Source organism: Podarcis muralis, chromosome 13 (genome assembly GCF_964188315.1).
Source record: "Podarcis muralis chromosome 13, rPodMur119.hap1.1, whole genome shotgun sequence".
Taxonomy (NCBI): Eukaryota; Metazoa; Chordata; class Lepidosauria; order Squamata; family Lacertidae; genus Podarcis; species Podarcis muralis.
In genome coordinates this window covers 13254967-13282848 of record NC_135667.1, presented here as the reverse complement: position 1 = coordinate 13282848, position 27882 = coordinate 13254967, and the positions used below count along the sequence as shown (strand labels likewise).

The window sequence follows — 27882 nt, the reverse complement described above, 5'->3', positions numbered from 1 at the left end:
AAAATAAAACGAATAATCTGTTTTGCACACTGACTGGAAATAGTACATTAAAAAGATTGTCTGTGGGCGTGTTTTTTTCCTCCTAAAGTGATAAACACACTGGTGTGATTTGTGTTTCAGAAATGTTATAAATGCAATTTAAAAAATGCAAAAAAGCAAAAAATTAAAAAATTAAAAAAAATTCAATGGAAACTCCAAACAGATGTGCTTATATAGGCAGTGTATGTGTGTGTTTTAGTAAAGGGTAAACACATCATCATTTACCATCTGAACACAAATGTAGCCTTTTAATAAACAAACTTGACTTCACTTTCCATGTTCTGCCATTTTCGGCCTTTTTCTGTGCACTCACTGCCTCTAACAGAAAAAGCATCATATCCTCATACATAGTCACAGTCAATAATGCTGTATTGTTTTTAACACTTGATTGGGAGCTGCCCAGAGTGGCTGGGGAAACTCAGCCAGATGGGCGGGGTATAAATAATAATAATAATAATAATAATAATAATAATAATAATAATTATTATTATTATTATTATTATTATTATTATTATTATTATTATTATTATTATTTGTAGATGGATATCATATCAGCTTCATTAATGTGTGACCCCGAAATTCCGGACCCCTGCAAACTGAATTCCAACAACATCATGTATGATAATCCAGATATTTTCATTGGCCATCTGTGGGGATGGAAAGGGGAATGCATTCATTTTGCTCACATGCTGAGGCAACACTCCCTGTCTTGCTATGGCAGTTGCATTGTGAATCTCAACTTTGGAGCAAAACTTCCCTCCACATTCAGTTGAAGAGAATATTTTCTTAGTCATGATGAAGGTGGGTGGAGATAATCAATTCAGTCAAATATGCATCACACTGAAAGAAAAGCAATGTGGTTGTCTGGCAGCTGCATTATCCAATACACATCTAGTTATTATCCATACGCAGTGCTTTATGTTCAATAGAAATGATATTTGAAAGGACATTGAAGTGGGCATTGCACCAACTAGCTATCTATGCTTGATTTGATTGTCAACGTCTTGGATTAATTGCCTTAGAAAGATCTTTGTCCAACATCCACTCCTCTCCTCATAATTTCACACCCGTTTACCCAGTGCTTTTTTTCTTTAAAAAATGTTTAGGGGTACTCTCACTTTGGCTGCTCCCCTCCCCTTTCCTCCCCCTCAACCCCTCAACCCTGGACAAGGGACTCGAGGCAGCAGAGTCACTGAGAGGACAGGAAGGCCCTTGGTGATGTTGACGGCAGAGTCGGCTTGAGCAAGGAGGGGTGAGCGCTCGCCAGCTGGCTCTAGCCCAGCAAGAGGAGGAGGAGGAGTGCCTTTGCCTTCACTGCGGCCACCCCAGACTCCCCTTCCCGGGCACCAGAGGGGAGAATGATGGAGCTGCAGTCCGCACTGCTACTGCAGAGACAGCTGGCATGTTGGTTAGTCCGTCAGGGCAACACAAATGTTTAGGGGTACGTATCCACCTGCATCCCCCCAGAAAGCAGTCCTCACTGCTACTGCTTTTACAAATGAATGAATGAAAGATATAACAGAAAAGCAAGAGCATTGGCAGGGAAATTGGGTGACAAAATGTGCCCTCTGTTTTGGCTCAACATTAAAATGACCTGTACTGGCACCAAGGCATCTTGGTACATCCTGGGAAGGGATAGGACTCAGAGAAACATTAACCACAACTCACAAAATCCAGTGTGATGGGACTATATTGTTATTCCAGGTAAGATAGCACCACTGTAGTCATCTTATCAGGTAGTCTGATATATTGGGACCCCGCGACCCCCGCTAATTGATTTATTGGTCCACAATTAGCTTTTTTATGGCCGCCCGGCACACTTCCCCTGCGCACGCTCTCAGTCAGCTCCAGTCACGCCAGTAGCAGAGTTGAGCACAGCGGTGAAACTGTCACGTCCTTCAATTAGCTTCCAGACAAACACAGAGTCCAGGTTTGTCCATTTCAGCTCTTTATTCCGACATTCCCCCAGGGATCTCCTGGGCTCCTTGCAGCCATTACGGACTGCGACTTTCCCCCTCAAAGACCCAGGAGGAAGAGAACAGAAACTCCTCCCAGCTCCTCCCAGCTTCTACAGCTGACGTCAGAATGTTGAGGCATCATGGGAACTTCTTAACCAGTTAAGTTCCAAACTTCACACCCCCTCTTGCTGAAACCATTCTGACAAGACCCTTTTGCGTTCAACACCTTGCCCTTTGCCTTGTGCCACTTCCCGGCATCTTTCCCAGGCACCTGTTGAACCCCTTCAACACTCCCAGAATCACACTGTGCGACACTTTTCCACGCACCTGTGACCTGATACCCTACTGACCCATTAGGGCCAGCAGTTGTGTCTTCTCCGTCAGACTCTTCCCCCTCTGACTTGACAACCCGTCCGTGAGCTTTCTCCATTACCGGAGATGAAGCCTCACACCTGGACACTCCTTTCACAACCCTTGGAGATGCCCAAACCTGCCCTGAACCCTGACCCTGGACTTGGTCCCCATCACCGGGTTTTGAACCCTGATTCTGGACCTGATCCCCCGTCACCGGGTTCAGTAACAGCCTCCCTTCTCCCTTGAGAAGACTTTGCACCCGTCACCTGGTGACGTATTCCCTTTTCCTTGAAAAATTCCTCCAGAGCAGACCCAGTAAACTGTGACCCTCGGTCGCTCTTGAACCCTTGCACCTTGGTGGAAAACCTTAGTTCCACCTCCGCAACCCAATCCTTGATCAGTTGTGCCACCTCCCCCTGTGATTTGAGAGAGAGAGACACCAGCCCACCTGGCTGTGGCCATCTGTCAGCGATGGCACATACCTGGCCTCACCCAGACTCTCACACCTCATGGGTCCTGACAGATCTGTGTGTGAACAAGCTCAAAGTGCTTCTTTGGCTACCCTCCCAAACCCGGGAAAACCGTGTACCTGTGCACCTTTGCATGCCCTGCACCCTAGGGACCTCCCACATTTCCGGAGTTTGTACCCTTTTGTGCACCCGTGCAACTTTTGCACATCTTTGGGAACCTTAGCACACTGCGCCTGTGCTTTTCCAGTTGTCGCCCCCCCTCTGAAAATGGAACAGGTATCATTTTCAAAGCATTTTTGAACCCCTGCGTCATTAGAGCAGATACAGATAAAAGACAACTATTCAGTCCCGGCACAACGCAGACCTCTTGCTCCTCCTGTAAAGGAGAGAAAAACACGTTAGCCACACCACAGACTGATTTTTTGTGCTCCGTCTGCGAACATAACAGTCAATCCTGTTGAAACAGCCCTGCAGTTCCGCATTCCGCCTGCAGGCTTGCCTATCAGGTGCTGCCTGATAGCAGAATCCAAAACACCCAGCGTGTCACCGTGTCCTGGCTGGAGTTGTTCTTCACAGTTGCCATAGAAGCAACAAACGTCCCGCTGCCTCTGTCCTTGGCAGCGTCCGAAACCGCAACATCCTGCGTTGCTCTGAAGACTGGACTTATCTCAGAGTTCCCAGACAACTCTGCAGCACGTATCTCCCTCTGCAGCAGATGGCTGGCCTTGAAGCCTGTAGCTGTGTCCTGTTTCCCAGGCCTCGACTTTTGACGCAAACATCTCTTGGCAGCCTTTGGAAAAAAAGGCTTTTCTGTGCTTTTACTGCTCACCGCCCCCCCCACTGCTCCCAGGGCTCCCAGGACGCTTTCCTGCACCCCCAGTGGTAGATAAAGGGCTCCCAGCAGCTTGCCTCTCTCCAAGCTCCTCACGCAGATGTTGAACTCCAGTGGAAAATCACTGCCTTGGGCTCCTCCCAGCTGGCCTCCTTCTCCTTCTTCCGGAAAAGCACTCCTTGCCAGCTCCGCCCACTCTGAACCTCCACTTAATTCCAGCACGCTTCTTAAACTTGCCTTTGGAAACCTTCGCCCCCCCCCCTCTGGGGCCCACAGCCCTTCCCAGCTGTGCACCGGCTCTCATGAAGGTGGTCAGCGCCATCTTGCCTTTCTGTTCTGAAGCAGCCATCTCCCGGCCCTTGCTGTCCGCCTCCAGCCTCACAAACTCCCTGGAGCACTAGGCAAACGGCCTCTGGCTTCCTGGCACCCAGAACAGTAGACTTCAGATCAGCAGCCAGGTTGCCCAACTTCTTAAAGTGAGCATGGAATGTCCTCCAAGACCTGGCAGCCTGCCATCCTCTTCCGTTCTCCCAAGAGGCCCCAAGCTGTACTTACAGTTCACAAGCTCCTCTGGCACTCCCTTCCGTGGAGAAACGATTCCTCAGCACAGGCAAACACTTTGCGTTTTTCAGCCAGCTGCTTTTAGCTCCGCAGCTCCCCTTGCCTCTTAACACCAGGCAAAATCCCTCGACATCAGGCGAGACTCACTGAAAGCAGCCTCCGACCTCCGGCCAGCTTCCGTTTCTCAGATCGCCAACTTCAAACGTATTCCGGCACTTCCAGTGACAGTTTTACAAGCGGTGATTAGTACCCATAACCTGTGGCAATAGATATATTGGGACCCCGCGACCCCCGCTAATTGATTTATTGGTCCACAATTAGCTTTTTTATGGCCGCCCGGCACACTTCCCCTGCGCACGCTCTCAGTCAGCTCCAGTCACGCCAGTAGCAGAGTTGAGCACAGCGGTGAAACTGTCACGTCCTTCAATTAGCTTCCAGACAAACACAGAGTCCAGGTTTGTCCATTTCAGCTCTTTATTCCGACATTCCCCCAGGGATCTCCTGGGCTCCTTGCAGCCATTACGGACTGCGACTTTCCCCCTCAAAGACCCAGGAGGAAGAGAACAGAAACTCCTCCCAGCTCCTCCCAGCTTCTACAGCTGACGTCAGAATGTTGAGGCATCATGGGAACTTCTTAACCAGTTAAGTTCCAAACTTCACAGTCTCTTTGGATTCTGATCTCACACCTACATTTTCTTCCTAGTGCACAAAACAAAAGGGACTCAAGATTTCTGGCACCTAGCCTTATCTCTATGATCCAGCAATTATCTCTATTGGCAAAGGCATCTGCATGGGGATCCGGGATCTACCTCTGTGACCCCTTTCCCCCAGGGCATAATCATAGGCCACTGAAATATTCCAGGTGTGTATCTTGGTTCACCGTAGAGAAAATGAGCACGTCACCAGTTTCCTTGGTAGAGTGACTACAGCAAAGATAACTGCTATGGGTGTTCTTGGTTCTCCAAAGAATAGTCTGTGTATTTTACCTACACCCCTGGATAATGAATCATCTGAGCTACTACCATGAGGAAGTATTTCTGATCTCTGACTCATGGCTTTAGAAATAAAGAGGGCATTGGAAATGATAGTAGGAATGATTAGGGACAAAGAAAGAAAATGCTGTGTTTGACAGCTTTTGAAGGCATCTGCCTGACCATTACTGTAAACAGACTGCTCAGCGAGATGGACCTTTGGTTGAATCCAGGAAGACAGACCAATTCCTATGCTTTTGCTTAAGAGTGAACAGAAAAGCTGAGGATCAGGATTTCAACATTTCTGACTTGATTCTCTTGTGAGTGATATATTGCCTGCTCTTAAGCTCTGATGGTGGCCTTGTTGTGGAAAAAAGCCCAAGACGACCAGGAGCAGAGGGAACATAGGAAGCAGACCTATGCTAAATCAAACCATTGGTCTGTCTTTCTTAGCATTGTCCACTCTGACTGGTAGCTCCTCTCCAGGGTTTAAGACCAGGAATCTTTCCCAGCCATGTTTGGCTTTGCCAAGAATTGAATATGGGACCATAGCTCTACCACTGAGCTATGGTCCTTCTCTCCAAAAGGACCTCTTTTTTCCTCCCCTTTTCCTCAATGCTTAACACATTTGCCCTGAATCCTTATTCCTCCCAGCAGTGCTATCTCAGGAGACAAACGACCCTGGAGAATATTCTAAGACAGATCAGTGCTGCTTAATGAAAAACAGTACATGGGAAATGGGAGGGAGACTTGAAGCCATAAAAGGTTTTCTTAAGTGGGCATCAGATGTTTGTGTATTGGGGCTGCAGGATCTTCTCAAGCTGCTGGAGATGGTGGGATCTTCATTCTGGGAGGGGGGCACTAGGCCATTGATGTATGTCTTGACGTTAGTGAGAAGAAGGTATTGAGGGATAATGCTCACAGAAAATAAGATATTTGGAGCTGAGTATGTTCAGTGTCCCAGGGGTTGTTTGGGCAGTGTCACTGCATTCTTAGCTCTTGGCTGTGGTTGGGATGGCATATTGCTCTGAACCTGATAATGCTGACATGGGTTGTTAGGATGTGCTTGTAAAGAATATTTTCTTCATGAAAAAGCTCCCATGTTCTTTCCTTGGCATCTCAAGGTAAGGATGGGGGGGGGGTCCTATTTTAATTGCTGGTGAACCAATGCTGAGTGAACTAATGCCCTGACTTGGTATGGAACAGTTTCCTATGTCCCCATGTACCTGGACCTGCTGCATTGAGCATCCGAATTAGAACTTTCCCCAGCTTTCATTTTGACAAAATAACAATTGGCCACCAAACAATTACGGAATATAAACAGCTTCTAATTTAATGTACGTTTACTGGTAGTAACTGACAATGAATTATTTATCCATCAGATAATCCAAGCTTCTATCCTATCCACACTGCTTGGGAGTAGGTCCTATGGAATGTAATAGGATATATTTCTGTGTAGAGATGGAAAGGTTTGCAACAGTGCAAGACACTTGAATCAAATAATTACTTGCGTCCAGTGCTATTTTTCTAGAAAAAGAGGTGCCAAAACTCACCATGAACGCCCTTGTTCTCTTATCATGACAATGGCGCCCACTTGAGAGGTGCTAGAACTGAGTTCTGGTGAGCTCCCACTGGAAAAAGCCCTGCTTGCATCAGTCTCTTGATGTGTGTAAATCTTGAGTCATATATTCACTCTTTAGCTAGTTCAGTAGCAAATGTATTTTGATGATAGCTTCAGGGCCTAGTGAAACTGGCGGGCTGATATGGCTGATATGGGGGGGTTGGGGGGGAAGATTAATTGAAGATTGAGTTTTGAATCTTCTGAGTTTTGAATCTTCCACTAATGAATAACTTGATGCTAGTGGATAGGGGAAATTAGCTATTATCATTCCCTGAACTTTAGGCTGAGTGTCATTCATTTTATAGTCAGATGACACCAGCCATGCACAAGAGGGATGGGAGAGCAGATGTAGGCATGAAATTGTAGAAGAAGAAAGAAGCTCCACAATGTGGTGGGAGGAATGCCCTAAACAACCCAAAGAGCATTGATGGTGTACAATGGTCATGTAAGGAAACAATGGTGAGAGGAAAATGGAATGGTTTAGCTAGAATTCTAAGTACCGGCACATGGCAACATTTTGGCAATATGTTGAGGGACTTTGAGGATGCCCTAACTGAGTTTATACTCTGTGTTATAATCCATTAAATAGATATGTTGTAATAATATGTCCCTGTGCAATGCAATAAAATGAATTAACTTTACTGAATATAATTATATGATGTTATTTTTGATTGTAATACTTATAGATCACAATAGGAAGTTGTTCTGTGCTGTCTTTGAACAGCATGGAATAGATTGTCTAGAGGTGCTAATAGTAACACCTTCTTGCCTCTCTCCCACCCAGGTCCAGCCGTCTCCATGAATGCTTCCAGTGTCACTGAGTTTGTGCTCCTTGGTCTCTTCCATTCCCACTCCATCCAGCTCCTTCTCTTTGTCCTGGTCTTTGCCTGCTACACAGCAACCCTTGTGGGCAACCTCCTCATTGTGGTGACTGTACATGCAGAGCCCCGCCTCCTTCTGTCCCCCATGTACTTCTTCTTGTCTAATTTATCCATTCTTGACACTTCCTTGGCTTCTGTGGCTGTGCCTAAAATGCTGGCAGACCTGGTTAGCTATGGCCAGACCATTTCCTATGGAGGCTGCATGGCCCAAGTCTTCTTCCTTCACTTCTTTGGGGGTAGCGAGATGCTGCTTCTCACTCTCATGGCTTATGATCGTTATGTGGCTATCTGCCACCCACTGAGATATACAACTACAATGAACCGCCAACGTTGCATGAGACTTCTCGCATCCTGCTGGATTGGAGGTCTTATCCATTCTGCCACCCAGCTCATCCTGGTCCTCCGACTCCCATTCTGTGGACCAAATGAACTGGACAATTTCTACTGTGATGTTCCGCAGGTGGTCAAATTGGCTTGCGTCAATACCTACGTCACTGAGATACTCATGGCAGCCAACAGTGGCCTCCTCTCCCTGGTTTGCTTCCTTATCTTGCTAATCTCCTATGGTGTCATCCTGGTCAGCCTACAAGGCCGCTTCAAGGAGAGTAGAGGGAAGGCTCTGTCGACCTGCAGTTCTCACTTGACCGTAGTCAGCCTCTTTTTTGTGCCCTGCCTCTTTGTCTATCTTGTACCCTTCTCCAACACCAGTGTGGACAAAATAGCCTCCACATTCTACACTGTAGTCACCCCTGCACTCAACCCTATCATATATACTCTCAGGAATCAGGACATGAAGAAGGCTATGGGCCAGTTGAAAAACCAGTGCATTTTCTCCCATTGATCTGTGATGGGAGAAAGTTGAACTCTCTCCCCAAAACATGTATCTGTTAATAACTCCCAGACCTCTCCTGCTTTCTTGATGGATGTGTGGTTGGTTGATAAGCTTTTTATAAAGCTCCAAGGGCCTTCTGGCAGTTCCCTTACTGCAAGAAGTGAGGTTACAGGGAACCAGGCAGAGGACCTTCCTGGTAGTGGCAGGAATATTTGCGCTGTAAGCCACCTAGAGTGGCTGGGGAAACCAAGCCAGATGGGTGGGGTATGAAATGTAAAATTTATTATTATTATTATTATTATTATTATTATTATTAACCTGTGGCTTTCCAGATGTTGTTGGACATGTGTCCAACCAGTGTAGCCCATGGTTACTGTGATGAGAATTGTAGTCCAACAATATTCAGAGGACCACTGCTTAGCCATTCTTACCTTATTGTTTGAATGCAATGGTATTTGAACTGTTGATATGACAAAAATGTTGTGCATATTCATGGTTTAAAAACATTATAAATGACATTATTTTATTTGTTTAATAAAGTTGTTTGTCTTCTTTGAAAAATTATATTGGTAAAGTTGTATTTTTCATTATATAACATTCAAAAGTAGAATTCAGTTTGCATTAGAGCACCAGGCTCACTGATGAGCTAGGAACAGTGTAACTGCAATGGTCTGGAGCAAACAGACCTGAAATGTATTGTTGCACAATGTCCCAATCTCTGAGTGGGACCCTGGGTAACCCTTGCTCTGGTGATGCTCTGATATCCACATATTGCTGCAACTAGGCAACAATGCATTGCTGTATTAGGCTAAGAATCATTGGTCCAATTGCCTTGGAGCTATCTTACTCCAACAAGGTGCAGGAGCATTTTTGGTCTCTCCCAGAGTTGATGAGTCTTGTTTTACAACAATGAGAAATCGAGCCTTTACAGCCATCAGCCCAGTCCTGTAGAACATCCTGCCAATAGATATTCAGTGGGTGCCTTCTGCACCAACGTTTTGATATTCCAGATAGCATAGAACCTCTGTGAGTTTGTTGTTGCATAGTTATATTCATTGCATTATGCAGTCTCTTTGGCTTTTGGCCACCTTCCTAAATTTTCTGTGAAATACATGAGACAAAAGGGACTTGAGATTTTTGGCTCCTGGTGCTTCCTCTATGATTGATTCAGCAATAAACTCTTTTGGCAAAGGTATCTGAAAGGGACCTGGGATCTGCCCCTTGCCCCCCAGAGTATAATCACCAGCTCCTGAAATATTATAGATGTGTTTCTACTCCCACTATAGAGAGAAACTGCAGGATACTTTGTTCCATAGTTAGAGAGACTGCTGGGTGTCCAGTACTGGAAGCAGAAAAAGGCAATGAATGGTTACATCTAGTTCTCCAAATTACAGTCTGGAGGTTTTTCCAGTAGCCCTGGGTGAGGAATACTCTGAGCTGCTACAATGAACAGGCTTTGCTGATCTCTAGAATAGAGGGAAAGAAAACTAGGGTTTAAAATGAAATGGTAGGTTCGAATAAAGCTGATAAACCCATTATGCTGTCCTTGAGCTTTTGAAGGCATCTGCCTGCCTATTGCTGTAAGAAGATTGGATGGTAGATTGACCTTTGTTCTTATGCTTGTGTTTGGCAAAGGTTGGGAATCTGGATTCCTGAATTCTGTTTTGATAGTCCACACTTAACACTTGTGTAAGGTAATTCATTCCTTGCCCTCAAGCCTTGATGTTGGTCACGTTATAAAGAAATAATAGAAAACTAGTAATATTTTTTTCCTTTTCCCCTCCTATTTCCCTTTAGCGTTAACTTTTTTCTTCTGAATCTTTCTTCACCTTTGAAGTGCAATCTCTGGAGACCAACAATACAGAAGGGCACCCTAAAGCAGATCAATGCTGACTGAGAACAAGGTATGTGAGAAAAGGAGTAGAATGTTGAATGAAAGAAAGATACCATTGAGGTGGCACCGGAGGTTGTTGTATTGGGGTTCCAATATTTTCTCAAGCTGCTGGATATGAGGTGAGGGCTTTATTGTGGGAGCACTAGATCACTGAAGTACTGGATACATGAACTTAGTGAGAAGACATATCTGCTTATTGCAAAAAAGAGATTTGGAACCGAGTGTGCTCAGTAACCCAGACATGCAGCATTGCTCTGATGGTGTCCTTGCATGCCTAAGTAACCGTATTTTTCTGTCTATAAGATTCCCCCATGTATGAGATGCCCCCTATTTTGGGGGACTCGGGTTTAAGAAAATCCACCCTCACCACTCTCCATGTATAAGACACCCCCTAATTTTTGACATTATTTTTTAGGGGGGAAACTTAGTCTTATACATGGAAAAATGCGGTATATGTGTGACTGTAAGAACACATTCCAATGAAGTTCTAACTCTGAAATGGTTTATTTGTTGCATTCAGAGTGGGTAAGAAGGGAGCTTCCTGGTCTCTGACCGTAATAAACTGATTGATTGGTTATTTGAGCTTCCACCAGCTTCACTATGGCCTACCAGATGGGAGAGGGAAAGACTGCAAGGAACATGGCATGGTACCAATGCACCAGTAGTTCTGCTGATGCATTCTGGCAGTTCTGCTGGTTTGTTTGCACCACACTGACCTGCCAGGCCCCTCTCCACTCTCCTCTCCCTCCCAGTAAGCTACAGTGATTCTAGTGATGGAAAGTCAGGTAAGCATTATCACTCCTTCCCACAAATTGCTACTGCTTGCATTGTTAGTTACACTAAAATGGGTTGATACTAGGCAGGGGTTGAAACTCAGGTGTAGAGTGCACATGTTGTATGTGAAAGTTTCCAGTTTCTATTCAAGGTATTACTTGGAAACACTCCTGTATGAAAGCACCTATATGAAAACGAGTCAGTGCTGGCGATACTGCAAATGGACTGACATGGCATGAATCTACTGTATTAGTATCTGAATGAGACTCCCCCTCAACTTTTAAATTGGCAAAATAGTCACTGGCCATCCAAACAGTTGCAGAATATAAATAGACAGGTTTTTGTGTAATGTGTGTCAATACTGACAGTCTTCTTTCTCTTCTTCTTTGGTGATCACCGGTAGCCGAGTAAGATTGTCTTTCATGAACACGGTTTTAAAAGTGAGTCTGAAAGTGACTGTGGAGGCCAATTCTGGATCCACACGTCCTTCCACAGTGGGGACATTGGTTTCCAGGCAGGAGTTGATCATGGTGAGGGTTTTCTAAGCGTGCCTTCCCCTTAGCATGTTTCTCCCTTTCGTCTTGAGTTTGAGTATAGGCTGCAGGTTTTTAAGCCTACAATCTGATCCAAACTTCCTGGGAGTACTGGACTCAATAGGACTTCTAAGTAGAAATGGATAGGAATACACACAGCAAGACACGTTGGTCAAATAATTTATTGCATTAATCTTTTGGTTCTTGTATTTGCTCTTTGTCTGATCGCCAAGAGTAGCTCCTTGAGCAGCAAACAGGTTTTGATGATAGCTTCAGGGTCAAGTGAAGCACAGAAGACTAGGCACTATGGAGGCTGATAGTCCAAGCCATGATTGCATTTTTTTTCAGGGTAAGATATAATTTGTGGGATTTGTGGGATCTCTACAGAGGCAAAAATGCTTTGGTTTGCATGAAAGCTGGCAATGTTAACATGGCTCTGATACTCAGTTCTGGTACTCTTTTGAGTGCATTCACTAGAGATGTTGAGCAAAATTAATAAAATAGTTTGAACAGAAGAAAGACTTAAACACCCATTTCTCTAAACTTATGCCTGAAAACACACTGAATATGAACTAAGACATGATTAGGTTTGTCAGGGAAAGAGAAGGGTGGCTGAAAGCATGGTGAAGGTGTTACTTGCTTTAGGGTGAGAAGGGAAGATTATCAGAACACAGAAAGGGGTTGGGTCCATGTGATTTCTTTCCTTTCCTTTAAAAAAATTTCTTTGTTGCTGGTGTGGCAGGAAAGACTACAATGAATCTTCCTAACAATATGTTCCATAAAGTCATGCATTGTGGAACTTTGAGGATCCACTGCCTAGTTGTGTTAGTATTCTGCATTCTATGCTAATAATTTAAACTAAGATATTGCAATAAAAACATGCTTTATCACTGTGTAATGTGATAAATATATTAAGTCTGCTGGATATCATTACCTGAGGTTAATCTTTCTTGTCATACTTATACGTAAATCCCAACAATAGGGTATTCTGTGATGTCTTTGAACAGTGAGGAAAAGATGGACAAGAACTACTGGCTCTTAACATGTCTTTGTCTCTTCTCTCTTCAGATCCAGCCACCTCTATGAATACTTCCAGTGTCACTGAGTTTGTCTTCCTAGGTCTCTCCCGCTCCCACTCCATCCAACTCCTTCTCTTTGTCCTGGTCTCAGTCTCCTACACAGCAATCCTACTGGGCAATCTCCTCATTGTGGTGACTGTGCATGCAGATTCCCATCTCCTCCAGACCCCCATGTACTTCTTCCTGGCTAACTTATCCATCATTGATACTTCTGTGGGCTCTGTGGTTATCCCCAAGATGTTGGCAGGCCGAGCAAATTATGGCCAGACAATCTCATTCGGTGGCTGTATGGCCCAGGTCTTCTTCCTTCACTTCTTTGGGGGTACCGAGATGCTCCTCCTCACTGTTATGGCCTACGATCGCTATGTGGCCATCTGCCACCCACTGACGTACACAACCAGAATGAATCGCCCACGTTGCAGGAGGTTCCTGGCATCCTGTTGGGTTGGAGGCCTCATCCACACCGGAACCCAGCTGGTCCTGGTTCTTCGACTCCCATTCTGTGGACCAAATAAACTGGACAATTTCTTTTGTGATGTCCCACAGGTGGTCAGATTGGCTTGTGCTGATACTTACAGCACTGAGATACTCATGGCAGCCAATAGTGGCCTCCTCTCTTTGGTTTGCTTCCTTATCTTGCTAGTCTCCTATGGTGTCATCCTGGTCAGCCTTCAAGGCCACTTCAAGGAGAGTGGAGGGAAGGCTTTGTCCACCTGCAGCTCTCACTTGACTGTGGTCAGCCTCTTTTTTGTGCCCTGCCTCTTTGTGTACCTTGTACCCTTCTCCAGTTCTGGTGTGGACAAAATGGCTTCCATATTCTACACCGTAGTCACCCCTGCACTCAACCCTATGATATATACTCTAAGGAATAGGGAAATGAAGGAGGCTATGGTTCGGTTGAAGAATCACTGCATCTTCTTCCGTTCTTGTGTCCATGGACAAAAATGAGTTCTCCCCCAAAATAGTGGAAGTGAACAGCTGGCTTCGCAAATGGTGTAAACAGGAGCGGTTTGGATTCTTAGATCACGGACTGCAGTTTCTTGAAGATGGACTTCTGGCAAGCGATGGGCTGCACCTCACAACGGTTGGGAGGAATGTTTTTGCCAAAAATCTCAGAAACCTCATCAGGAGGGCTTTAAACTGACTAATGTGGGGGAGGGAGACAGTGCTCCTGAAGGTAGGAGTCTATCAATTGATGAAGATGATCATCCAAATGTCATAGACCAAATGGAGCAAACAGCATGCAGACCTAGTGGTGGGAGGAAAAAATCCTTAAATAAGAGACACGGGGGAATGATTAATGGACTTCAATGTCTGTACACTAATGCGCAAAGCATGGGAAATAAACAAGATGAGCTTGAGCTCTTGGTACAGCAAACTAAATATGACATAATAGGCATCACTGAAACCTGGTGGGATAAGTCCCATGATTGGAATGTAATAATGGAGGGATACAATCTATTTCAGAGAAACAGACCAGACAAGAAAGGGGGAGGAGTGGCGTTATATGTCAGGGATGTGTATACCTGTGAAGAGATCCAAGATTTAGAATCTCAAAGCCAAAGTGAGAGCATTTGGGTCAAAATTAAGGGAGAGAAGAATAACAGAGACCTCATTGTGGGAGTTTACTATAGATCCCCAAGCCAAACGGAGGACATAGATGATGCCTTCCTGGAACAGATGGCCAAGCATGCAAAAGGAAGGGAGATAGTAGTAATGGGGGACTTCAATTACCCGGATATTTGTTGGATGTCAAACTCAGCCAAGAGCATAAGGTCAAACAGATTCCTCACTGGCCTTGCAGACAACTTCATTGTCCAGAAAGTGGGAGAAGCAACAAGAGGAACAGCCATTTTAGATCTGGTCCTAACCAATGTTGATGACCTGGTTAGTGGGGTAGAAGTGGAAGGATCATTAGGCACGAGTGATCATGCTCTTCTGAAGTTTACTATACAGCGGAAAGGAGCAGCCAAGCATACTAGGACTCAATTTCTTGACTTTAAGAAAGCCGACTTCATAAAACTTAGGGAAGTGCTGGGTGAAATCCCATGGACAGTAATACTAAAAGGAAAGGGAGTTCATGATGGCTGGGAGTTTGTTAAGAGGGAGATAGTAAAAGCACAACGTCAGGCAATACCAATGAGACGGAAACATGGAAGGTGCCTAAAGAAGCCAGGGTGGCTATCTAAAGAACTTTTAACTGAGTTAAGATTAAAAAAGGATGTGTACAAAAAATGGAAAAGGGGGGAAACCACCAAAGAGGAATTCAAACAAATAGCCAGCACGTGTAGACACAAAGTCAGGGAAGCTAAAGCACAGAATGAACTCAGGCTTGCTAGAGAGGTTAAAAGCAACAAAAAAGGCTTTTATGGGTATGTCCGTAGCAAAAGGAAGAACAAAGAAACAGTGGGGTCACTCAGAGGAGAAGATGGTGAAATGCAAACAGGGGACACAGAAAGGGCTGAACTCCTCAATGCCTTCTTTGCCTCAGTCTTCTCCGATAAAGAAAACAATGCCCAACCTGAAGAATTTGGAGCAAATGATTCAGCAAAGGAAACACAGCCCAGAATAACTAAGGACATAGTACAAGAATACTTGGCTAGTTTAGATGTATTCAAGTCTCCAGGGCCAGATGAACTGCATCCAAGAGTATTAAAAGAACTGGCAGATGTGATCTCAGAACCACTGGCAGTCATCTTTGAGAATTCCTGGAGAACAGGCGAAGTCCCGGCAGATTGGAGGAGGGCAAATGTTGTCCCTATTTTCAAAAAGGGGAAAAGAGAGGACCCAAATAATTACCGCCCAGTCAGTCTGACATCAATACCAGGGAAGATTCTGGAGCAGATCATTAAGCAAACAGTCTGTGAACACCTAGAAAGGAATGCTGTGATCACCAATAGTCAGCATGGATTTCTGAAAAATAAGTCATGTCAGACTAACCTGATCTCGTTTTTTGACAGAATTACAAGCCTGGTAGATGAAGGGAACGCAGTGGATGTAGCCTACCTTGATTTCAGCAAGGCATTTGACAAGGTGCCCCATGATATTCTTGTAAAGAAGCTGGTAAAATGCGGTCTTGACTATGCTACCACTCAGTGGATTTGTAACTGGCTGACTGACAGAACCCAAAGGGTGCTCATCAATGGTTCCTCTTCATCCTGGAGAAGAGTGACTAGTGGGGTGCCACAGGGTTCTGTCTTGGGCCCGGTCTTATTCAACATCTTTATCAACGACTTGGATGATGGACTCAAGGGCATCCTGATCAAATTTGCAGATGACACCAAACTGGGAGGGGTGGCTAACACCCCAGAGGACAGGATCACACTTCAAAACGACCTTGACAGTTTAGAGAACTGGGCCAAAACAAACAAGATGAATTTTAACAGGGAGAAATGTAAAGTATTGCACTTGGGCAAAAAAAATGAGAGGCACAAATACAAGATGGGTGACACCTGGCTTGAGAGCAGTACATGTGAAAAGGATCTAGGAGTCTTGGTTGACCACAAACTTGACATGAGCCAACAGTGTGACGCGGCAGCTAAAAAAGCCAATGCAATTCTGGGCTGCATCAATAGGAGTATAGCATCTAGATCAAGGGAAGTAATAGTGCCACTGTATTCTGCTCTGGTCAGACCTCACCTGGAGTACTGTGTCCAGTTCTGGGCACCACAGTTCAAGAAGGACACTGACAAACTGGAACGTGTCCAGAGGAGGGCAACCAAAATGATCAAAGGCCTGGAAACGATGCCTTATGAGGAACGGCTAAGGGAGCTGGGCATGTTTAGCCTGGAGAAGAGGAGGTTAAGGGGTGATATGATAGCCATGTTCAAATATATAAAAGGATGTCACATAGAGGAGGGAGAAAGGTTGTTTTCTGCTGCTCCAGAGAAGCGGACACGGAGCAATGGATCCAAACTACAAGAAAGAAGATTCCACCTAAACATTAGGAAGAACTTCCTGACAGTAAGAGCTGTTCGACAGTGGAATTTGCTGCCAAGGAATGTGGTGGAGTCTCCTTCTTTGGAGGTCTTTAAGCAGAGGCTTGACAACCATATGTCAGGAGTGCTCTGATGGTGTTTCCTGCTTGGCAGGGGGTTGGACTCGATGGCCCTTGTGGTCTCTTCCAACTCTATGATTCTATGATTCTATGATTATACCTACTACAGTCGCACATTCGTCTCCTGATTTATGAATGGCTTTGTCACCGAAGCAAATGGAAAACTAGCTCTCTGTATAATTAGAGGTCTTTGGCGGTGCCTATTCTATGGCTAGTGTCCCAGGAGCTGCTGTGCAAAGCCCACATATGCACAGATAGAAAGAGGCGTTCTCCTTGAATCCATGTGGTTGTAGTGGTTAGATCTGAATTTTGAAGTGAATGTAAATGCTGGTTCCTTCCACAATTTTATCTTGCCTACCACAAAGTACAGGCAACACTTAGACCACTGATGGTTAATTTGTTGCTCTGCATATGTTGTTGGATGCTAACTACCACCAACTGTGGCTAGCATGACCAATGGTCAGGATTGAAGGGAGTTGTAGTCCAACAAGATTTGGAGGGCTAGAGGTTAGCCGCCCCTGCCTAAATGTTTAAATAAAATTAACATTGAACTGTTGGTGTACAAAATAGGTTGACAATATTTAAGTAACTTTTATTTCATTTTATTTTTAAAGCAATGGCTTTCTTTGAATGAGACAAAATCACATGGACCCAGTCTGCTGTATTGTCAGAAATGAACACATCTCAAAATCTCAGTCACCTCTCTGGCACAGATATAGGGAAATGTGTTGTCTGTCAGTCAATATCCCTGCTTTTCAGGATCTCCCATTTGGATATTACTTGGTGATACAAGTCATGAGTTCATCAGGCCTTTTGAGACTTTACATCAGGTTATCCACCCACCCACTGGGTGCAATGGTGGGGAGAGGGGAAGCTTCCTTTCTGCATCACTGCGACCAATCAGGGTTACACTGCTGTTTACACAAGCAGTGGGGAATAGTTTTCAACCGAAGGGCCACATCCCCTTTTTGGGAGCTGCACACTTGCACTCCATGGCAAGACTTTCCTCCACATCCTGCTGAGGACATGCATTTCTTAGCAACAGCTCATTGGCGCTGAATATGTGGATGGAGATGGGGCTATGGGCATCCATTGCTATGCTGTCTCACATTGATAATGACACGATGTGATTGGATTACAGATTTGGGGACACCTGCATTATTGAATACCCATCCAATTATTATTAGTGCACACTTTGTTAACTTCCATGACTGCCTCTTGACATCTGGGTCCCCAAATCTGCATATTACCCCAACTAGTCAATGCTAGGATTGAGATAAGGGACCATTGGCTAACTTGCCATGGAGAGACCATCTTCTAACATTCACCTCATTTCCCACAGTTTCACACCCTTGTTGTTGTTGTTGTTGTGGTGGTGGTGGTTGTTTAGTCATTTAGTCATGTCTGACTCTTCGTGACCCCATGGACCAGAGCACGCCAGGCACTTCTGTCTTCCACTGCCTCCTGCAGTTTGGTCAAACTCATGCTGGTAGCTTCGCGGAGACTATCCAACCATCTCATCCTCTGTCGTCCCCTTCTCCTTGTGCCCTTGTACAAAGGGCAGTAATGATTGTAAATGAGGGGCATGCCTGGCAGAGAAATCTGGTCACAAAATAGGCCCCCTAAACATTAAAAAGTTTTCCGTTTACAATTTGGATGGGTATACCTTAGTGCACTCCTTGGGATGGAATTGGAGTTGGACTCATAATTCTAAAACAGACCCCCCAAGACACCCAGTGTAACAGAAAAGCACTGATATTCTTCCTATAATTCCAAGTAAAATACAGTTGCAAGTTTTGTGGGCAAGGGGAAGCAGGTTAGGCTATATGATGCCCGAGTGCCATCTAATTCCTGGATCTAATCCCTGGATCCAGTGTTAAAATCTAATGAAGGATCTCCTTGTTGAATTAGCCAGGCAAGGGCCCCAAGTACGGGTCATTAGTATAATAAAAGAAGTTACTCCGTGCTAGAGGGCAAGTGGGTGGGTCCCCCTCCCTCACCTGACTGCTAAAGAGAAAGAAGATGCCAGAGTGCTGTGAGAGAGCTGGTTTAGAAGCAGGCAGCAACTGGAGAGACAGAGCCATAGAATTGTAGGATTTGAAAGGACTACAAAGGTAATCTAGTCCAACCTCCTGCAAAGCAGGAATCTTTTCTCAACATGGGGCTTCAACCCACAATCCTGAGTTTAAGAGTCTCATGCTCTACTGACTGAGGGCCTTCTTGGTGGTGGTGCCCACCAATGTGGCATGCCCTCCAATTAGATGTCAAGGAAATAAATGGCTATCTGACTTTTAGAAGACATCTGAAGGCACCCCTGTTTTAATGTTCAATGTTTGATGTTTTATTCTGTTTAATATTCTGTTGGGAGCCACCAGGAGTGGGCAGGTTATAAATATTATAAATATAATTATTATTATCATGAGCTACTATTTTTGATTTCTGCTTGAATCCAAGGTTGTGACGAGGGAAGAAGCAAGACCTTTGAGGTGGTGAGCACCTCCATTGTAGGCTCAGGTTGTATATGTGTGTAAATAAATCATATATAACACAAAGTCTGTGGTCTCTGCTGTTCCTTATTCCAAGAAAACTGATCCCTGGATAGACACCTGGAACCCCTAGTATCTTGGAGATTGGGGTGGTATGCAACAGTGTGATGGCTGTGACTTTGTGGTTGTACCATTGTTACAATCATATTAACTGGGCTTTCTGGATTTTGAGCACATATGTTCATTTTCTTTCTCACGCAGGAGACAAAAGGGACGAGAGTTCTGGCTCCTGGCGCAGCATCTATGAATCAACAATTATCTCTTTTGGCAAAAGTATATTAATCAGGATACTGGGATTTGCCTTTGTGACCCCTTTCCCCCCAGGATGCAATCATGGGTTGCTGAAATATATCTTAGATATATTCTTGGCTCACCATTGAGAGAAGAAGAAGAAGGACTCATTCCCTTGCCAGACCCTGCTGGATCTTCTGGAATTGGAAGCAGAGCAAAGTAATGTATTTATGGCTACTGATGTTTTTCCAAAGAATCTCTAACCTTGGATGAGAAATAGACTGAGCCAATAGCATGGACAGCACTGCTGATCTCTCACCCTGAGCTCTTGAAAGAGTTTCCTGAAAGGGTTTCCTGAAGTGATGGTAGGTGTAGAGAAAGATGAGAAACCCATGATGCTGTGCTTGAGAGATTTTGAGCCTATTGGTGGGTCTAAGCATAAGTGGTCTTATGTTTGTACTTAAGAGTGAAAGGAAAAGCTGGGCATCATGATTTCTGAGTTCTACCTAAACCTTTCCTACTTGATGCTGTTGTGAGTTCTTCAATGCTTGCTCTTAAGCCCTGGTGGTGCTCTTGTTACACAGAGATCTGAGAAGACTTTCCAAATTTCTTTACCACTTTTCCATCTCTTTCCTTTTGTGCTTAACACTTTCCCCCTGAATCTTTCTTTATCCTTGCAGTGCCATCTTGGGAGAACAGTGACCCCAGACAGATCAATGCTGGTTGAAAATAAGGTCTGCGAGAAACAGAGCAGAGTGTTGAATCCATGAATGGTAAGTAGGCATCAGAGATAGGTGTCATGGAAATCCAGGTTTTTCTCAAGTTGCTGAATATGAGGTGGGCTCATTATTGCAGAGACACTGAGTCATTGATATATGTCTTGCTTTTAATGAGAAGAAGATATTGAGTGAAGGCAGTGTAGATGCTATAAAGGGGGTGAAATCATTTGGATCTGAGTATATTCCATGTCCCAACCATGCAGAATTGCTTTGATAGTGTCACTGCATCTCTGCTTCTAGTTGTTGTTGTTGTGGGAGCCTATTCTTCTCAATCTGATAATATGGGAAAGTGTTCCTAGTTGCATTGTGAGTTACGCTGAAATGGATTTATAGTTGGGAGGGGCTGTAACTTAATGGTACATAGGAAGCTGCCTTTTACCCAATCAGTCTCTTGTTCCATCCAGCTCAGTATTGTCTACATGGACAGGCTGTGTCTCTGCAGGGTTTCAGATCAGGTTTCTTTGCTAGCCCTACTTTGAGTTGCCAGGGATTGAATATGGAGTTTCTGCATACAAAACAGATCCTCTAACACTGTGCTATGGTCCATGCTTTAAACATCCTTTGCATAAGAAAAGGTTTAAGGTGCTGTCCCCCAGCATCTCAAAGTGGGGCTGGGGGAAATGAATCCTACCTGGAGCCTGGGTGAGTCACTGCCTGTTAGTATTGATAACGCTGGCCTGGACGGACCAATGGTCTGGCTTGGTATGTAGTGGTTTCTATACTGCTAAGTATGTTTGTCGTCCGAATGAGTACCACCCAATATTCTGAAGAAGTGTGCATGCACACGAAAGCTTATACAGTGGTACCTCGGGTTACATACGCTTCAGGTTACAGACTCCGCTAACCCAGAAATAGTACCTCGGGTTAAGAACTTTGCTTCAGGATGAGAACAGAAATCGTGCTCTGGCGGCAGCAGGAGGCCCCATTAGCTAAAGTGGTGCTTCAGGTAAAGAACAGTTTCAGGTTAAGAACGGACCTCCGGAACGAATTAAGTACTTAACCAGAGGTACCACTGTACCAAGAACAAACTTAGTTGATCTCTAAGGTGCTACTGGACAATTTATTTATATATATATATATATTTCGACTGTGCCAGACCAACACGGCTACCTACCTGAATCTACCCAATGAGGCTTATTTTTGCATAGTGGCTTGACTTCACCCCCAGAGGCACATTACATTCTTTCTGGAGACAGACAGATGCTAAGCACTGTTAAGACATTCATGCATTGTCTACACCTTTGCTTTTTAAATTTAAAGCACATTGTGGCAAATACAAACCGTTCTGCTTGTAGACTATAGAAGAGGCAGCCCATGGAAGAACTGAATCATACAGATATCTGCATCTTTCTTTCTCTCCAGAATATCTGCAATAAAATGAGGAATGCATCTGTTTCTTAGGGTGGGGTGGGGTAATAGTTTCCTTATTACTAGTTTGGCATAAAAGATCTGACTGAATCTTTAATTATGTTCCATAATCCAATTCATATCTTGTGAAAGTTTGAGAATCCACTGGTTAGTTAAGTTGGTACTCTGGGTTCTTTTCTAACGAATCACTGAAAGATTAAACAAAGATAATTATTTAAACAAAAATAAGCAGTTGATTTAATACTGCTTTTGTACAGTGTGATAACATGTCCTGCTAATAATATTGCTTGGATATATTAAATATGATCTCTTATGAAGATTAAGAGATCTCCTTTAAAAAAAAACACATTTTTTTTTAATTAACAAGAGGAAAACTTGGACACATCAAGAACGGAGTGTGGGAAACCATTTTTTGGGGAAATTGTATTCATTTTGTCTTTGTGGCTGAGTTGGTAAAATTTGGAAGATCAATAAAAATGATTTGGCAAAAAAATGTATCGATACAATTTGTGTTGTTTTTTAATTACAGGGAGATACCTCCCCAACAGTTCACAAATATTTTATTATTGGTGAGAAAAGAGAATTATGAATAATGAATGGATATTATAAAGATGTACATTTGCATATATGCAACTCTCTCTCATCACTTGATGGGTACAAATATTTTTAAAAAACAATTAAAGTCCTCAGGATCTTCTTACATTCCTAATATTTTATATTTAGAATGATTTAGAACTAAATCAAACAACAGAAAAATATTCAAATAATTGACAATGGTTATAATTGGAACATCACAATGTATGCTTCTAAATTATAAAGTCAATATCATATTAAAAGGTTTAAAAGATGATATAACAACTGAATCTTATCTAAGGTTGCAATTACTAGTGTTGTTGTTGTTGTAGTAGTAGTAGTAGTAACAGCAGTAGTAGTAGCTGACATATGAAAATATCACAATAGTTGGTTTTTCTGTATTGTCTTTGAATAGTAGAATAGGTTGATGAAAATTGTTCATGGTAACACCCATTGTATCTCTCTCCTATTCAGGTCCATCCATCTCCATGAACATCTCCTGTGTCACTGAGTTTGTCTTCCTGGGTCTCTCCAATTCCCGTTCCATCCAGATATTTCTCTTTGTCCTGGTTTTCGCCTGTTACACTGTAATCCTATTGGGCAACCTCCTCATTGTGGTGACTGTACATGTGGAGCCCCGCCTCCTCCAGTCCCCCATGTACTTCTTCCTGGCTTGTTTATCCATTCTTGATATTTCTGTGGGTTCCGTGGTTGTCCCCAAGATGGTAGCAGACCTGGCCAGTTCTGGCCAGACGATCTCATTTGGTGGCTGTATGACACAGATCTTCTTCCTTCACTTCTCTGGGGGCAGTGAGATGTTCCTCCTCACCCTCATGGCTTATGATCGCTATGTGGCCATCTGTCACCCACTGACATACACCACCAGAATGAACCGCCCACGTTGCACTAGGCTCCTCTTACTCTGTTTGGCTGGAGGCATCATCCACTCTGCCACTCAGTTTATCCTGGTTGTCCAACTCCCATTCTGTGGACCAAATGAACTTGACAATTTTTACTGTGATGTTCCACAGGTGGTGAGACTGGCGTGTGCCAATACCTACATCACAGAAATACTCATGGCGGCTAATAGTGGCCTCCTCTCCCTGGTTTGCTTCCTTATTTTACTACTTTCATATGGTGTCATTCTAGCCACCCTTCGAGGCCACTTCAAGGAGAGTGGATGGAAGGCTCTGTCTACCTGTAGCTCTCACTTGACTGTAGTCAGCCTCATTTTTGTGCCCTGCCTCTTTGTATATCTTGTACCCTTCTCCAGCTCCAGTGTGGACAAAATGGCCTCCTTATTCTTCACCATTGTCACCCCTGCACTGAATCCTATCATATATACACTAAGAAACAGAGAAATGAAGGAGGCTATTGGGCGGTGGAAAAAACCACTGCATTTTCTTCCATTCTTGTGTAAAAGTAGGTAATGTACAAGTAGTTCTTCCCAGGAGTATTTAGTCAGCTGTAAGAGTGCCTCAGACTTTTCCTGCTTTCTGAATAGCCGTGTGACTGGAGTCTACTAATAGTTTTCCATAGCCATGTTATGGGGTGAAATTTTAAAAGATGTCATCCTAGAATTTCCTATTTGAAAGAGAAAGTAGAAGGAGGGAAGAATGCAGTCTTGAGTCAAGTGGAAGAGAACGCATATGTCAAAGCAGTTTGAATATTGTATAAGGACCTATGAGGTCTGTCTCCCTTCCATGTCCTCAAAGGGGAGCCCTGTATTGTAAGGCAAACCAGTTTTGAATCAGCAGGGATTTTCAAAAGAATTTTGTGGAGAATGGAGTTGGGACCATTGAGGTAATTGAAGTTTAAAAGTGTGTGGCTGTGTGTGTGTGTCAGCATTTTCTCAGGCATGTACAAAACACTGGATGTGTGTGAAATGCAGTAGATTGTCTCATTCCAGGGTCGCCTGCCACCTTTGCTTCAAAGAACAATTCTTAAAGCACTCATTGCTTATTAAGAAGAAAATGTACAATATATTTCTTAGCAGAACTTCATATTGAGCAGGCGTGTCAACTTGAGTAAAATATTGATCAATCACAAGATGTGGTGCATGCACACCATTTGAATGGCAATGCCCATCAACCTTTGGGTGGGAGGGGCAGCCCCTTCAAATATTTTACTGAGGGGGCCAAGGGAGTTGGCTCCTGTGTTTTTGAAAAATTATTTAAACAAGTAGAATCTGCAACAAAACAATAGTATTGAATGCTGATGATTACATACACAATTTCATTTATCTCCCTCCCCCCGCCTTCAAGTTTCCATCCATTGCCATCGAGTACCCAAAATTTACTTTGGAACATTTCCACCTTTAGGATTTTTTCTTCTTCTCCTGCAAATTTCCCCCTCATCCCTGCTATACATCCCTCTTGAGTGTGACCCTGAAGGGGTTTTTTTTTTTGTTTGGTTTACAATCAAGTGCTATATAAATTTCATATATAAATTTCATATATATATATATATATATATATATATATATATACACACACACACACACACACACACACACACACACACACACACACGGCTATATAATGAATGGTACCCAGAGCCTCAGTATCAGAATTAGAGGGAATGATAGTAGCCCAAGATCCCTTTCTATTGGGGTAAAAGCAGACATTAGTCAAATCAGAGCCTTGGAAAGGGTCAGGCGCAAGGGAATCATGTATGGGAAAGTGCTATAAATTGTCTTTGTAACCTATGCCCTGGGTCCACAATCTGCAAATAATTCCTTGGGACTATTTTACGCTTTCTGCAGACTGCAATAAATCTTATCTCTTTCCACAATGCTTGTAAGTGTTTATTTGGCTAAAAGAACCAGCGTTATCTCCAGACATCCTTTGCAGCGTAACATTTTTACAAAAGCCGCATTTCCAGATTTGGGGTATGTAAAAAATGAATCACTTCATCTCCTCTAATGTTTTGTGGGCAGCTAGCCTGAAATGTGTGAAGAGCTGCACTTCTGGAATTACCACTGAGGGACACCGGTGGCGCTGTGGGTTAAACCACAGAGTCTAGGACTTGCCAATCAGAAGGTTGGCGGTTCGAATCCCTGCGACGGGGTGAGCTCCCATTGCTTGGTCCCTGCTCCTGCCAACCTAGCAGCTCAAAAGCACATCAAAGTGCAAGTAGATAAATAGGTACCCCTCCAGTGGGAAGGTAAACAGTGTTTCCGTGCACTGCTCTGGTTCGCCAGAAGCAGCTTAGTCATGCAGGGCACATGACCCGGAAGCTGTATGCCGGCTCCCTTGGCCAGTAAAGTGAGATGAGCACCGCAACCCCAGAGTTGGCCACGGCTGGACCTAATGGTCAGGGGTTTCTTTACCTTTACCTTTACCTTTACCTTACATTGATTATTGCTTTCATTTGATGGATCAGTGGTCTCATTAGATAGTAAAATTCATTTTAAATTGCTGTTTTAGGGGTTGTTTTTAAAAGTCTGGTACAGGTTAATCTATTTTGCATTACTTTCTATGGGAAAGTGTGCCTTGGTTTTGGAATGCTTTGGTTTTGGAATGGGCTTCCAGAACGGATTAGGTTACTACACTTGATCTTAGCCAAAAGGCCGAGAAGTGATTTTAAATTTGGAGTTTTAAGTATAATATGTTGGTATGGGAAACTGTCGTGTAACGGGCCAATGGCCGTAATAAAGATCAATCCAATCCAACGGATTAGGTTTGAGAACCAAGGTACCACAGTATTATAAAAAGCTCTTATTACAATTTATGTGGAAATCATACAGTTTGGTTATGCACTTTTTGGTGTTTTGTTTATTGCTTATGATTATTTTTATTATGTTGTCATTACAACTAATTCTTCATGTGTTCTTCAAGCCAGACATCATGGTTTGAACTTGGAAAGGTGGGATACAAATGTATATATGTATGAGTGTGTTAGCTTCACTAAGGAGCTGGAATAGGTTAGTGAAAAAATCATTTGTGTGTGTGAGTTTGTGTTTGTTGGCATGCTTTATTCCATTGTAAACAGACAGATCTTTGCAACTTTTCCACAGGAGAAGCTTGTGCAGAGGGCTCATTGGAACTTGAGAAACTAAACCCTTCTCCTTGTTATGCTGTTATTCTGTGTCCAGCCTTTTGTTTGTTGGTAGGTTTTGTCGCCAGCCTATAGAGTGAGATGAGCGCTAACCCCAGAGTCGTCCGCGACTGGACCTAACGGTCAGGGGTACCTTTACCTGTACCTTTTTTCACAGTGGTTTGTCCATTCAGACGTGCAGCTTTCTCCATCCCCTGGCAACTTGCCATGTTACAGCGTAGAATAACTTTTGCATTTTAATTCTGCTGGTTGCAAAAAAAATATATTAAAAAATGAGAATGTCTTTGTTATCATCATTAGTGCCTATTATTAATCATCATTATTGTTATTGTATAGAATCACAGAATTGTAGAGTTGGAAGGGATCCAAGGATCATCTGCTCCAACCCCTTGCAATGCAGGAATCTCAGCTAAAGCATCCATGACAGATGGTCATCCAACCTCTGCTTAAAAACCTCCAAGGAAGGAGAGTCCAATACCTTCTCAAGGTCTCTGTTCCACTGTTAAACAGCTCTTACTCTCAGAAAGTTTTTCCTTAGAGTCTCCTTTCGCATAAGGGGGCATGGCTTGCCATGCAAAGGTCTTCTACAGACGTCCTCTTGAGAGTTTGCTGGTGAGAAAGCCAGTGGGTATCTGGCTTCCCTAGCAGGATTGTCCCAGTTTGAGGGGTGCTAGGGGTTTTTATCTACTGTTGCTGCTGAGCCCATCACTTGCCTTGGAAACCCGCATTGGCAAAAGAGCCTCGTAATGTCATGGGGTTTTTGTCTCTCTCCAAAGAACACCACCTGAGCAACACTCACAGCTACCCTTTTAATTTGAGCTGGTGTGAGAGCTTGTTTATAATGTGGTGCTTAGAACAGGGATGGGGTCCATTTTCCAGGCAGAGAACCACATCTCTCCATGAGCAGCCCTCCAGGGACCATCTTTGAGTAATGGGTATAGCCACAGGCAAAAGCAGGTGGAGCAAAGATCAGGAGTCTTGCCTTTGTCAAATGGGGTACATTTTAGCCACACAAATGGCAGGATAATAATAAGCATTAGGAAGAACTTCCCCAACCTGATGCTTTGAGATTCTCAAAGATTTCAACTCTCACCAGCCCTAGCCAGGATGGCCAGTGGTTGAGGATGATGGGAGTTGGAGTCCTTTGGATCACATCTGTGGATGCTATAAGTAGTTCAAACCTTTTTCTTTGCCGAATGGGCTGGATGCAGCTCTATTGCTACTATTACTGGTGCCTATTAAGACCCTTTCTGCAGAACTCAATATTTTAGTATGGCAACACCTACACTTACCCGCTGAATTGCAGGAATTGGGAGAAGAAAAGGCTAAGGAGTAAAGCCTGCACAAATCCTGAGTCAAGTCGCTAAGACATTTGGATGGTGCTCTGTACGCTTCCCTTTGGACGACATCAGCGAGGCCAAGGACATGGGTCTTCCCATCTGGGCAGCCCAGGACCTCCATACACATTGC

At 43.9% G+C, this 27882-nt stretch overlaps 3 protein-coding genes across 3 annotated transcripts; all 3 read left to right on the top strand.

Moving 5' to 3' along the window:
• Nucleotides 1-7598: 7598 nt before the first annotated feature.
• On the top strand, nucleotides 7599-8528 carry LOC114582300 (olfactory receptor 4Q3-like). Its single transcript, XM_028703226.2, has one exon. The coding sequence runs from the start codon at nucleotides 7605-7607 to the stop codon at nucleotides 8526-8528; it is 924 nt and encodes a 307-aa protein (XP_028559059.2). The 5' UTR covers nucleotides 7599-7604.
• Nucleotides 8529-12802: 4274 nt separating this feature from the next.
• LOC114583316 (olfactory receptor 4Q3-like) lies at nucleotides 12803-15419 on the top strand. The gene is made up of 2 exons (XM_077916947.1): nucleotides 12803-13690; nucleotides 15222-15419. The coding sequence occupies exons 1-2, from the start codon at nucleotides 12803-12805 to the stop codon at nucleotides 15369-15371; spliced, it is 1038 nt and encodes a 345-aa protein (XP_077773073.1). The 3' UTR covers nucleotides 15372-15419.
• A 7422-nt stretch (nucleotides 15420-22841) lies between these two features.
• Nucleotides 22842-23783, top strand: LOC114583320 (olfactory receptor 4Q3-like). The gene has a single exon (XM_028704648.2). The coding sequence runs from the start codon at nucleotides 22842-22844 to the stop codon at nucleotides 23781-23783; it is 942 nt and encodes a 313-aa protein (XP_028560481.2).
• Nucleotides 23784-27882: the final 4099 nt, after the last annotated feature.

Excerpts from the sequence above, each read along its gene's own strand:
- LOC114582300 (XM_028703226.2), top strand. The coding sequence starts at position 7,605 with ATGAATGCTTCCAGTGTCACTGAGTTTGTGCTCCTTGGTCTCTTCCAT.
- LOC114583316 (XM_077916947.1), top strand. The coding sequence starts at position 12,803 with ATGAATACTTCCAGTGTCACTGAGTTTGTCTTCCTAGGTCTCTCCCGC. Across the intron at positions 13,691-15,221 it reads GGGAAATGAAGGAGGCTATG|GAGAAGATGGTGAAATGCAA; the intron begins GTTCGGTTGAAG and ends GGTCACTCAGAG.
- LOC114583320 (XM_028704648.2), top strand. The coding sequence starts at position 22,842 with ATGAACATCTCCTGTGTCACTGAGTTTGTCTTCCTGGGTCTCTCCAAT.